Consider the following 12,159-nt stretch of genomic DNA (forward strand, 5'->3'; position numbering starts at 1 on the left):
TTCCAACTTCTGCAATCTGGTAGAAGGTTCCGCATCTTCCGGGCAAGGACAGAGAGACTCAAGAGGAGCTTCTATCCCCAAGCCATCCGTGCCCTAAACACACACACCCGCCCTCTCACATCATCTATAATTGACTGAGTCAGGACTCTTCCAGACACTAAACCAAGGCACAATGTACATTTCAATTCCTTTAATTTTAAATATGTTTATATTGTCTATCCTGTAAAATAGTCAGATTCTATTCATATTAATTTACAGAATTCACCTGCTTGCTGCTACTACTGCACATTCACCCAATGTATATACTACATATATATATATATATATATAATGTTCTTCCTCTACACCCCCCCCCCCCAATTTTTTTTTTTTTGCACATGTCGAGGAGCGTGTCAGGCTACATTTCACTGTGTGTTATACTTGTATAACTATGCATGTGACAAATAATAAAGAACCTAGAACCTAGAACCTAGAACCTGTGACAGGTAAACATATACACCTGACAGGTGCTACTGACCTGGCTCTGCCCACGAGGGAAGACTCTGATGTGACCTCTGACCCTGAGTGTTCTCTGAAGCCCCTCCCACTGAGCATCAGCCAATCCCAGCAGAGCACGAACCAGAGCAGCTGAGAAGCAGACGTGAGCCTCACCTGTCCCGTCATCGATCACCAGCCTGATCGAAGAGCAGAGCGACATGGTTTGATCATGTGACTGTCACCTGACTCATCCAGGAGATTAACACGTATCAGCAGGTGAGCTCAACAGGAAGCTGCTCTTACTTTGCTTTGGACTGAAACACTGACGAGGTCGAGTGACACTGAGAGCTGCTGCAGCCCTGAGAGAGAGAGAGCAACAGGTAAACACACACACCTGAAATCGTGAGCAGTTTCCTCCAAAACGACACTTTACTTACTGCACCAACACTAACACACCACCAACACGCTAACAACACATGAAGCACTCTGAGTACTTTCACTGCACCCGAGAAACTGCAACTAAACACATCCTGTACACACTGTGTGTATTTTATGCAGTACCTGTGTGTACACGCTGCCACACAGCGAGCAGCTCCACTGCAGTTGCAGGAACAGGAAACACACCACGTGACCTTTGACCTGTCCCACAGCGCACCTCTGCTTGCTGCTCAGAGCCCACTCACCCAGGTGCATGATGGGAGCAGGAGGAGGAGGCTGGGCCGAGCTGATAGAAACCAAACAAACAAATAAACAACAGCACGACAAACACGTGAACCAGACTTTACCTGTAAACTTACCTGGTGCCTCCCAGGGAGACCACAGTTATGGAGCTGACAGGTAAGTACGTGCAGTACACACTTCCTGTCCTGAAACACACACACAGGTAAACCACACAGGTACGTAACCATCGGCGTGACTTTGTATTGAACATTGGGGGGTCAAGATCTCTGTCTAAATAAATAAATCTGGGTACATTTCCAGATGATTAAACAGCTATTTTGCTGGTAACACCTGAAACGAGTAAAGAAAACCAGCAGCCTATTAATGCAAGATAATCCAGAACTTTATTGGGGGTGACATTGTTGGAAATGAGTCCAAATAAAGAGTCCAAACATTTATAAGCCTGTCTATGTGTGTCTCACCTGGACAGCCTCCTCTGGAAACCAGACAACAGCAGAGTGTTACCAGGCAACAGGCCAGGTGGGTAGGGGGTGTGGCTTAAGTCCAGGTACACCTGTAGACTCCTCCCAGCTTGGTCACAAAGAGTGAGACGCACACCTGCACACACACATTCAGCTAACAGTCAGACCTGAGACTCAGACCTGAAGCACTGATGCCTGCAGTTCCTCTAGTGTCCAGCAGAGGCAGCAGTGAGTCGCCCCCATAGACTCCCATGTTAAAACTTCACAGCAGAAAAAGCCTGATACACAAACCACCTGTGTGTTTGTACCTGAGTGTGTGTGTCCAGAGTGGGCAGTCCTGTTGTTCACACTGATCCTTTCAGACACCACACCCTGAAAACACACCAGCTCTGAGCTGAAACACACACACACACACACACACACACACACACCAGTAAGAGTTTAAAGCAGGCTGCAGCTGCAGTTCCTCAGCTGGCCACAGGGGGCGACTCAGTGAGGGACGAGCAGTTTACCTGCAGTCTAAGACATCTGAGACGGACAAAACTGTGGGTGGGACGGCCTGAAAACACAGAGAATAGAGATGGAAAATGTGACGTCATTCTGGGGTAAAACCGCAAAGGATTGTGGGAACGAGTGGCAAGCGGTACTAGCGCACGCAGGCTTTCACACGAAAACAGTCACACAGTAATAAAAAGAAACACAAAAATGGCAAGAAGCTGCTGTATTATTAACTGCAACAGCCGGTCACATGACAGCCACGGGAAGCCGACGGGTAAAGAGATCGGTTGTTATCGGATTACGTCGTGGAAGAGAAATTGTTCGAGCCATGTTTCCAAAGTAACAAAGAGCCGACGGATGGCCTGGATTGCAGCCATTCAAAGACCAAATATAACGTCCCTGAACAGTCCAGCTCACATGTTAGTCTGCTCCAAGCATTTCCACAAAGGTCAGTCTGCTGTTGTAGTTATTACGTAATTTATCATAATTGTTGATGTAGGTTACAAATAAGTCTTATATTGATTTGAATTGAATTCATTGCTATGCTGCTTTGTTCACTGTGGCTTTGCGGGCTAATGTTTGTTGTGTTTTGTAGGAAAACCAGCCTACAAAATACTGGAATGTGATCCAGACTGATATATGTATATATATATATATATTAGGGGTGCAACAATATGTGTTTTTGTTTTTTTGTTTTCTGTTGGTTTTTGTTTTTTGCCCTTCTCCCCCGTCCCTCTTCTCAGCTGTTTTTCTTTCCCTCTTTCTTTCTCCCCTTCTTTCCCCCAGTCAAGTCTGTCCCGTATTCAGCAAGTGAAAATAAAATAAACAATAAAAGGTGAATCAAATGGACCATTACGGCAATGCTGGGATGGTCAATTTGGTAAAGTAAATCCGTTGGGCATCTTTCTTTGCCTTTAGACAATAATTCTGATGGCAAAAGAGCCAAACGGGACAGGTAAAAAAGAAAAAAAAAAAAAAAAAGGGGGGGTGCAACGATACTCGTATCGATATTGAACTGTTCGATACAGTGCTTTCGGTTCGGTACGCATATGTATCGAACAATACAAAATTTTTAATTTATTTTATCAACTTTCCTTCTGACGATGCTGTCTGTGTTGAGCGCTCAGTGGATCTGCGCTCGACAGTGCAGCCTAGGCGGAGTAGTCGAACGCAGATTCACTGAGCGCAGGGCAAGCTAGCGAGACAGAAGTTAAGCTCTCCTTGCAACATGGCAAATTGAACCTCCCCCACCCTCATTCAGATCTGGCGTTTGGAACTATTTTGGTTTTCATGTGACGTATGACCCTGATGGACAAAAGTAAAACAGTATGTTGGATGTGCCACGCAATGCTCAATTACATGGGTGGGAGCTAGTGTGTTAGCGCAGTTAGCTCGTTAACGTGTTGGCCGTCCAGCCCCATGCACGGGGCGATCCGCGGTAGCTCGTTAACGGAGATTTGCCGTTTTGTGGCGTTAACGTCATTTTAACGAGATTTACGCTGACGGCACTAGTGGGAACACAACGAATATGACTGCACATTTAAGCCGACATCATCCTAGTGCAAAGACAAAAACAACAAGCACGCATGTTACAAACTTTACCCGAGTCATTTAGACAGCCGTTAGCACATGATTCTCCTTATGGGGACCTGATATGTTTAATATGCTGCTGAGAATATAGCCCAGAAGAAGCGTATAGTATAGCTTTTACTTTGGAAAGAGCCATTTCTCTGTAATAAACTCTCTTTTCCAAAGATGAGGGATTCCTCAATCAGATACAGGGCTCGCAAAATCGCTAGCCCCAGTCGGGCTACCAAAATCTATCTCTGCCCTGCCTGTCGGGCTATCATAGGAAGGAAAAATATATGTCAATGCTTTTGCATTCTTTCAGAAATGTAGCTGGGTAATTATGTCATTGGCATCGGTGAGCCACTGTCAATATGTGACATATTGAAATCGCGTTTGAATTTGTGCTTGTTTTTTGCTTTCACTTTGCAATCGCGCGAACTGTGTATAGAGAGCGACAGCACTGATTGGTGAGTGATGATAATTTGTGCACCAATTCCTTTGACATCGTCTTATTAATCGTTAGCTTACTATCAAACATGACAAGTGAAATCTCCCGCAGCAAGCTTAAACATGTGAGAGGTTGATCGCGCAGAGAATCGCTGAGCGTTATGTGAGTGCGTGTGTAAAAGCAGCAGGATATATATTTTAGTTCTGCTGAGCCAAATAAGACAGGTCAGGGTGAAGAAGTGACAGCCAAAGAAAAGCTTACCACAAAACGGAGAAGTTATGACAAATCAGACTATAAGGCAAAAAGAAAGTGCAGCTTTATGGTTTCATGGACAAAAGAATTTCTGTGACTGCGATATGACGAGCTAAATAACCAGGGCTGCACATAAGTGGTCCGCAGGTGCGCATTCGCTGTCAAAATAAAAAACACGCACAAGATAAGAAGTTGCAATGCGTGTTTGCATACATAAGATTTTCAGGAGGAGGAGAGACATTTGTTTAGAACTCTTAAAGATGTCGAAGAAGCTCCTTTAAGCAATTACTGTGATGTTCCTCCACCTCCAAACAAATGTCAGGAGTCCGAACCACAAAAGAAGCACTTATTCTCGGAAAAGTGGTTGCAGGAGGTGAGCTGGCTTCAAACAAATGATGAACGCACAGAGATGTGGTGCGGAATGTGCCGTGAAAATTTAATAAATGACAAATTAAAAAGGCATGAACATTTTTTTTTGTATCGAAAAAATATCGAACCGTGACACCAAAGTATCGAACCGAACCGTGAATTTTGTGTATCGTTGCACCCCTAATACATATATATATATATAGCTTTCACTGAGAAGCACAGTCTCAGCCCTGCCTCCTGATCCTCTGCCTCCGCCCCTGTATTCCTCCAGGACACACCCTCCTTCTGCTCCACCCTGATCACCATGGAGACACAGGGCCAGGGGTTGCCGGAGTCTGCTCCTTCTTCTTCTCTTCTCCTCCTCTTACTCCCAGCAGTCTCTTCTTCTTCTTCCACTGTCTGCTTCCTGGCAGTGACATCCCCTCCTGGCTCCTCCCCCTTGTGTCTCAAGTGTGTCTCCATGGCAACAGATGGACTCAGGATGTGCAGGTGCTCCAGAGAGAACTGCAGGTAAACCCTGTGAATTGAACCCAGCTTTATTTAACTCGTAATGTTTACAACCAGGAAGGAAGCTCACATCCTGAACCAATCAGACGCCCTCTTACATCACAGAGAATGGACCAATGAGCAGTCAGCATGCTGCAGGTTGTGTGTGTGTACCTGCAGTGTTTGTGTGTGGTGAACCTGTCCTGGTCCAGGTGTTGGTAGGAGGGGAAATCTGATTGGAGGAATCTCTCTGTCACCATGGTGAACTGCACCACACCCACCAGACAACCTGCAGCACACACACACACACACACACACACACACTTAAAGAATAAAGTATGTATATGTATATGTATAAACAATGTATGTGCAGCCTGCTCCTATCAGACTTTATCAGACGATGATGGTAATGATGATGATAAAATGTTAATTTAAAATGTTTAAATAACATAACAAATATAACAAAATGTTTATTTCCAAGGTGATGGCTGTACAATTAAACTGGTTCCATTTAAACATCAAGGTTTGGTTTTGTGTTATTATTAATCATTAATTCCATCATGGTTTATCATTTTGATTCATGATTCTGTGTTTCTAGCTCTCTAGTTCTTGTTTGTTTTGTGATTTCTAGTACTTGGGTTTTCTTCCTGTAGCCCTCATGTTTACTCAAGGTTTAGTGCTGTCTTCATGCTGATTTTCTTGTTCAGTCGTGTCTCATGTTGCAGTTTGTCAACCCTGTGCTCTGTGTTCCCTCTGTTCAGTATCAAGTCTGTGCCTCATGTGTTTCCTGTTTTATTTTGATAGTCCCTGTCCTGTGTGCAGTGTGCTTGGTTTTGCTTCCCTTCTGTCATTAGGCCTGATTTGTCCCAGATGTGTTACCACCTCTTCCCCATCTTCTCGTAGTCCTGCTTGTGTATTTAAGCCCTGTGTTTCTCTGTTAGTTGTTGTGTTGTACCTTCACTGTACTGTGTTTTGTTTTCTATGTGCTTCTGGTTCTGGTTCACTCTTTCCTGGTTTGATTTTCTAGTTTCCCGGGTTTCTAGTTTGGGCTTGAGTTTTTGAGTTTCTAGTTTTGTTTTCTTCTATTTCTATTTGAATGTTCTCCAGCAATAAAGCTGCCACTTTAGTTAATCATTCTGTCTCTGGGTCCTGCGTTTGGGTCCTACATCCTGCCTGCCACCTCAACACCTTTAATTTTACAGCTTCTTAGTTATTATAAAGTGCTGCAACTCATAATGTTTTCTAAGATAGTAAAACCAGATTTAAACTGACTAGTTCTACAAAGATGGAGCTGAAGTGATGATGTACATTTATAGTTTGGACTTGGACACATACAGTCTGTTTTTCCTTATAACTACATGTGAGTTCAATTAACATTTTGTAGGAAAAGGGAATTTGTTTTTTAAAAGGATTATAGATTCGGACCTGAATTACCCAACGGAACATCTCATTCACTGACGTTTGCTGGAGAAGCTGCTCTGCCTCTTTGTGATGCAGCAGCAGCGTGACGTACTGAAGACTGTTAACGGGGAAGTGCTGAAGCTGAAGGCGTCTCTCTGCTGCTCAGACTGACGTTCAGTCGTCATCCAGACAACATGAAGACTGCATCGGTCTCTCTGCTCCTCGGTGAGTCAAACACTAAAATCATCGATTTATTTATCACAGCTCCAACAAACAATATGGCAGGAAAACAACCTTTCAGCAGTTACAAGCTCGCAGCTACTGACTTTAAAGTTCATGTAAAAATTCTGAAAAGTTTTCGTCAAGGCGAGAGGAACAGTTCATTCTCCTTCTTATGTCTTTCTGGTTTCATTTGATTGGTGGCTGTGAAGTTGGGCAGGAACCAAGAAGTGATGTTAATGTTGAATAATGGAGCTCACAGTTTTAACTGAAATGTATGAAGAGTGATAGAAAATGGTTTCAAACATGCATGATGAAAGTTTTTCGGTTTAAATCGATCTCATCATCACTGCAAACCTCTCAGAGGTTCAGCCCCTCAGCAGTTTAACCTGGAGTCCTGCAGGAAAGTCACCATATAGTCTGGACTAAGTCAGCGATTAAACCTTCTGCCCAGCTAAGTGTCAGCAACATGAAGACCAAAAGAACAAAAGAGACTTGACCTCTTTTCATCAAACATCTCTTCAGTCAGGAAACCACAGCCTCTGACTGCATGAAGCACAGGGTCCTCTGACTGCGTCCCCTCTTTTATCTAGTCTTCACTTCCTCTATTCACAGCCAATTTTCCATTAAGAGGACTGAGTGTATTCAAACAACCACAGACGGTTTTGACTGTTAAAGTTCCCATTCCCATTGACATGATGACCTTTAAACAGCAGCAGTGTGGGAGTGAAACAGGCCGCAAATATGAAAATAAAAACTGTGCTTTTGAAGGGTGGCTTCTTAGTCCCACACTTTCTTCTCTGCACATGAATGAAAGCTCATCCATGCACAGTTCCTTCTCCATTGTTTACAATGCTGTGCACTGTGATGTTTACCGTTGATTGCCATCTGATCAAAAAATGTATAGAAAACAGGAAAAGACAGGCTAACCTGCGTTGCTGTCTCGGTGGTATTTTATAACTTCCTGTTCCTGTTACAGTGCACGGTGGTGTTTGTGTAGTTTAATCTGCGTGGCTCACAGATCTGGCAAAAATACAGACCTTCCATAATTAAGTAGAAGTACAAATATTACTGTTCAAAAATACTCCAGTAAAAGATGAAGTACTGATTCAACTGATTAACTCAAGTAAAAGTAAATAAAAGAGTACAGACTATGAAATGTACTCAAAGTAAGAAAGTAGTAGTAGCAGTAAAACCCTGGCTGATTGTGACCCACACCCATTATCACACCTTGGCTCATGTGATTAGGCAGAGGATCATCAGGGGGTCCATTGTCCCTCTCAGGGGGAAACTCCCACAGAGCTTAAATGTGGGTCTCTTCACCGTTTGATCCTAGAACTGAAGAAGCTTCTCAGATGAGAGGTGAAACGTCTTCAAGCAACTTAAGAAGTCCAGACGCTTTTCTTTCCAAGCTCCTTAGGTTGTGGCAGATACTTCAGGAGATTAAAAAGTTTCCTGAGAGAAAAAAAACAACAACAAAAAAAAAACTGTGCAGCCTCAGTCTTTCTTTAAATGACCTCTGACCTTCAGTGACCTCTGACCTCCTGTTGCAGGTGTGTGTGTGCTGCTGCTGTCTGCACTGAGTGTTTGTGCAGGTGAGTAGATGAAGTGCACCATGGTCCAGGACAAACACTGAGTGTAAACACTGATAGAAACTGTCCGTCTGTCCTCCAGTCTCTCTGAGCGTCAGTCCAAACCTTCAGCAGTTCTTCACAGCAGCCTCAGTGTCTCTGACATGTGACGGTCAGCTGGGCTCTGATGGATGGACGGTGAAGAGGGACACAGGAAGTGGGACTGAGTCATGTGGAGCAGGGGGGCGGGGCTTCGGGAGGTTAAATGGTTCATCCTGTTTGCTTGATAAGCAAAGCGAGGCAGTCAGTGGAGTTTACTGGTGTGAAGGTGAAGCTGGAGAGAAGAGTGAAGAAGTCAACATCACTGTATCAGGTAATGAAGTCGTTCATTTCATCAGACTAACAGCAGACTGTTATACCACCTCTAACTCACTCTGTGGGTCTTTTCCTCAGATAAAGAAGTGATTTTGGAGATCCCTGCACTTCCTGTGTTGACAGGAAGTGATGTCACGCTACGCTGTAAAAAGAAAATTGGTGGCACAGCTGCAGCTTATTTCTACTTTAATGGACGTCCTGTTGGACCTACATCAGAGAAAAACATCACCATTAACGTGCAGCAGTCTGATGAAGGTCTGTATTGGTGTGCTACTGATGAGTTTGGATCATCTCCTCAGAGCTTTCTGAGGGTCAGAGGTCAGAACACTGACATCACTTCCTGTTTAAAGCCAATCTGCTGAGCTTATAATAAATTCAATGACCCAGTTTTATCATCTCTCCTGCAGATGTCTATGACACCACCACCATTTCACCAAGTGCCACCAAACCACCACCAACAACAATTACCAATCTCAATTCCCCTCCTTCTACATCGTCCTCCTCCATCATCTCACCTGTAGCTGCTCTGGGTTCTCTGGGTCTTCTGGATCTTATTCTGGTTGCAGCTTTGCTGTTTTGGAACAAAAAAATAGGTATAAAGTGTGTCAACCCCCCCAGAGCTCATTAGATGAAACATTTTACATGGAAAAATAAATTTTCCTTAATAATTATGTAATTATATACTATAATTCAATTATAAACTGTCCCCATTCACATTGCTTAGCAGAGAACCTATCTTACATGAAACATATAGAGACACTTTTATTGATAAAGTATAAGACCCGATCCTTGGGGTGGAACAATTTTTGGCGCAGCGTGTTTTGGGGTTTAAATTCCACACAGACCCAGTGTTTAGAAAAAATGGATCTCAACTGCTCCGATACTCCTGACACAACAGGATCACTACAGATTTTGACAAAAGTCCAGCTGGAATTAGTGATGGGATTTCCAGCTCTTTTTAGAGAACCGGCTCTTTCGGCTCACTAAAAAGATCTGGCTCTTTCAGCTCCCAACCGGCTCTATAGGTTGTTTTGTTGCTTTAAATGAATTTATTATTAACAACAATACAAAATTATGCACAAAGATTTGTAAAAAAAAACCTGTGGTCTGTTATATATAAATATATACGGCCCCCTAGGGTGTCACTGTTTGAAACCAGGTCACGCAAGCCAGGTATCCTTGGTAAGACAGGGTTTATTACAGTGATACCCAATGAGAATATATAACTGTGCGGGGGACGTGTCAGGGTCCGGGGGGCAGTTATCCCTACAGCTCTCAGTGTTCAACACAACACACACTCGCTCGGGTCCAGGGCAGATCTATATACACACAGAGAGAGACGTCCAGGGGTCCGTTCTTCGTACCTCGCTAAGTAAGTTAGCTGGATTAGATTGTTGACGATTTCGCGTGATCCTGGATCGTTCGGTTCTCCGAAGCTCATCCGGGACTTGCTGTCATAGCAACAGAGCCGTAAGCGTAAACCTGCTCGGGAGCAGGTTTACTTTATGTAAACAGGATTAGATCGCGGCCACGCAGGTATGTCCGCTTCATGTATACGAAAGCAACAGCAATATTCCACCACTGTTTCACCATAAATAAATATTATCAATGTAACTAAAGATAATGCAGTACTTGATCCATTTATTGATTTCACACAGATACATACAGGTCATTTCCTAAAAAAGGGAAATGTACTATTAACATTCTATTACATGTATGTGATTATTACAGATGTAATTCATATGTTAGAGTAGTAATTGCAAATTACTTCGTGTAATCAAGATGGGAGACCACGGCTATAAAAGCGAAGGTGGATTTGGGAAGCCTGTCGCAGCCATGTCCTGTCCGTTTACGCGAGCCATCCATTGCAGAAGGTGCAAGATTGATAAGGAGAGTTTTCAGAATTCAGCGTGTATTGCGGGACAGACAGGATCCTTTAGCTCAGCGCGACAGTGTGCTCATAGAGAGATATCGATTTTCCCGTGAGGGTATTATTCACTTAACCAACTTGTTGACGAGGGGGTGCAGGACCACCACCTGTCTTTTTTTTGCTCTGCCCTTTTCTTGGTTGCTGTTATGAACAAACTAACAGATTATTTCAGGGTCTCTTTCCAAGAGACTAAAAGCAATATAAGTGATAAATATTACCATTCTGTAGAATATTCTTATATTTCACTTTTACTTGTTCCCATGTTCTAGTGGGTCCTGTTGTGGCTCTAATGTGAAAGGGGATATAATATAACATAATATAATGTAATATAATATTGGATAATATAGTGTGATATGATAAATCTACCCTACCGCCTACTGGTGTTGGCCAGAGGGGCCGATGGCGCGATATGGCAGCCTGGCTTCTGTCAGTCTGCCCCAGGGCAGCTGTGGCTACAACTGTAGCTGCTTCCACCAGTGTGTGAATGTGAGAGTGACTGAATAGTGGCATTATCATGCGCTTTGGGTGCCTTGAAAAGTGCTATATAAATCCACTCAATTATTATTATTATTATTAAATTACTTACGAGTTTAATTTGTCAGCAACTTTCTGCCAGCCCTCTCTCCTTGCTTTCGCAGCCTTTGCAGTGTTCCCTTGCATTCTGATTAAACTCTGAAACTCCTGAAATCCCTCACTCAAGAGTTCTTGCTCTGCTGCCGAAAAATACCGAGCGCTCTCCTTCGACATTTTCGCCGACCAATCAGAGGGTTGCCGATCAATGTTTCTACTCTCGATGCGTAGCCCCTTTTACGACACCCAGTGATCTCACATTACTTCATCCAGCTGTACTGATCGTCAACAGCAGGTGTGTTCGGAGAACCAGATTAGCGAGCTCACGGTTAGCGCGATGATTTGATCTTGGATGTGTCATTTGATCTTGGATGTAGTAAGCGACGTACGAAGAACGGGCCCCAGGTTAGGGATAGTCTCAAACTCACAGATACAGGTTCAGGTCCGCCGTCATAAATAGTGCTCCAAATCAGCTGGGATTGGCTGCAGGTGTGACGGTGAGCACAGGTGCGTGGGCCAGGGGCGGGAGCCCGTAACGAGCACCGCCCCAGCAGAGGAGAGAGAGCGCAAAGGAAAAAAAACAAACAAAACATGTTGCCAAACACAGAGTGAGCCAGCGAGGCACGAGGACCATGACACAAAGCACGTGCAAACTCCAAAACACATTTCTAGCTTTAACTGAACTTCAAAACAGAGCAGATCACTTAAATTACACAATTGAAAGCATGAAAGCATGTGTGTATTGTTTGTGTATTTATACACAGGCACTAATTATTCAAATAATTAAAAAATATGTTCATTTACCTGTTACTACCACACACCAAATCCGGTCGTTGGTACTTGCTGGCTTGT

The 12,159-nt window shown here is 43.6% G+C and overlaps 2 protein-coding genes across 2 annotated transcripts; one reads left to right on the forward strand and one right to left on the reverse strand.

Annotated features, from left to right (window-relative positions):
* Positions 1 to 4,903: 4,903 nt before the first annotated feature.
* On the reverse strand, positions 4,904 to 5,570 carry LOC120732008 (CST complex subunit CTC1-like). Its single transcript, XM_040029391.1, has 2 exons — positions 5,416 to 5,570; positions 4,904 to 5,272 (listed from the first exon to the last, which is right to left on the reverse strand). Exons 1-2 carry the CDS (start codon positions 5,499 to 5,501, stop codon positions 4,936 to 4,938), a joined length of 423 nt encoding a protein of 140 aa, XP_039885325.1. The 5' UTR covers positions 5,502 to 5,570; the 3' UTR covers positions 4,904 to 4,935.
* A 412-nt stretch (positions 5,571 to 5,982) lies between these two features.
* LOC120732009 lies at positions 5,983 to 9,570 on the forward strand. The gene is made up of 5 exons (XM_040029392.1): positions 5,983 to 6,867; positions 8,415 to 8,456; positions 8,536 to 8,805; positions 8,886 to 9,125; positions 9,215 to 9,570. Exons 1-5 carry the CDS (start codon positions 6,837 to 6,839, stop codon positions 9,433 to 9,435), a joined length of 804 nt encoding a protein of 267 aa, XP_039885326.1. The 5' UTR covers positions 5,983 to 6,836; the 3' UTR covers positions 9,436 to 9,570.
* The last annotated feature ends 2,589 nt before the right edge of the window (positions 9,571 to 12,159 follow it).

The sequence above is a fragment of the Simochromis diagramma genome, unplaced genomic scaffold (assembly GCF_900408965.1).
Source record: "Simochromis diagramma unplaced genomic scaffold, fSimDia1.1 OVJJ01000395.1, whole genome shotgun sequence".
NCBI classification, from domain to species: Eukaryota; Metazoa; Chordata; class Actinopteri; order Cichliformes; family Cichlidae; genus Simochromis; species Simochromis diagramma.

Coding starts and splice junctions, on each gene's coding strand:
- LOC120732008 (XM_040029391.1), bottom strand. CDS start 5,501: ATGGTGACAGAGAGATTCCTCCAATCAGATTTCCCCTCCTACCAACAC. Junction 5,273..5,415: donor ACCACACACAAACACTGCAG/GTACACACACAC, acceptor TTCAATTCACAG/GGTTTACCTGCAGTTCTCTC.
- LOC120732009 (XM_040029392.1), top strand. CDS start 6,837: ATGAAGACTGCATCGGTCTCTCTGCTCCTCG. Junction 8,806..8,885: donor AGTCAACATCACTGTATCAG/GTAATGAAGTCG, acceptor TCTTTTCCTCAG/ATAAAGAAGTGATTTTGGAG. Junction 9,126..9,214: donor GAGCTTTCTGAGGGTCAGAG/GTCAGAACACTG, acceptor TCTCTCCTGCAG/ATGTCTATGACACCACCACC.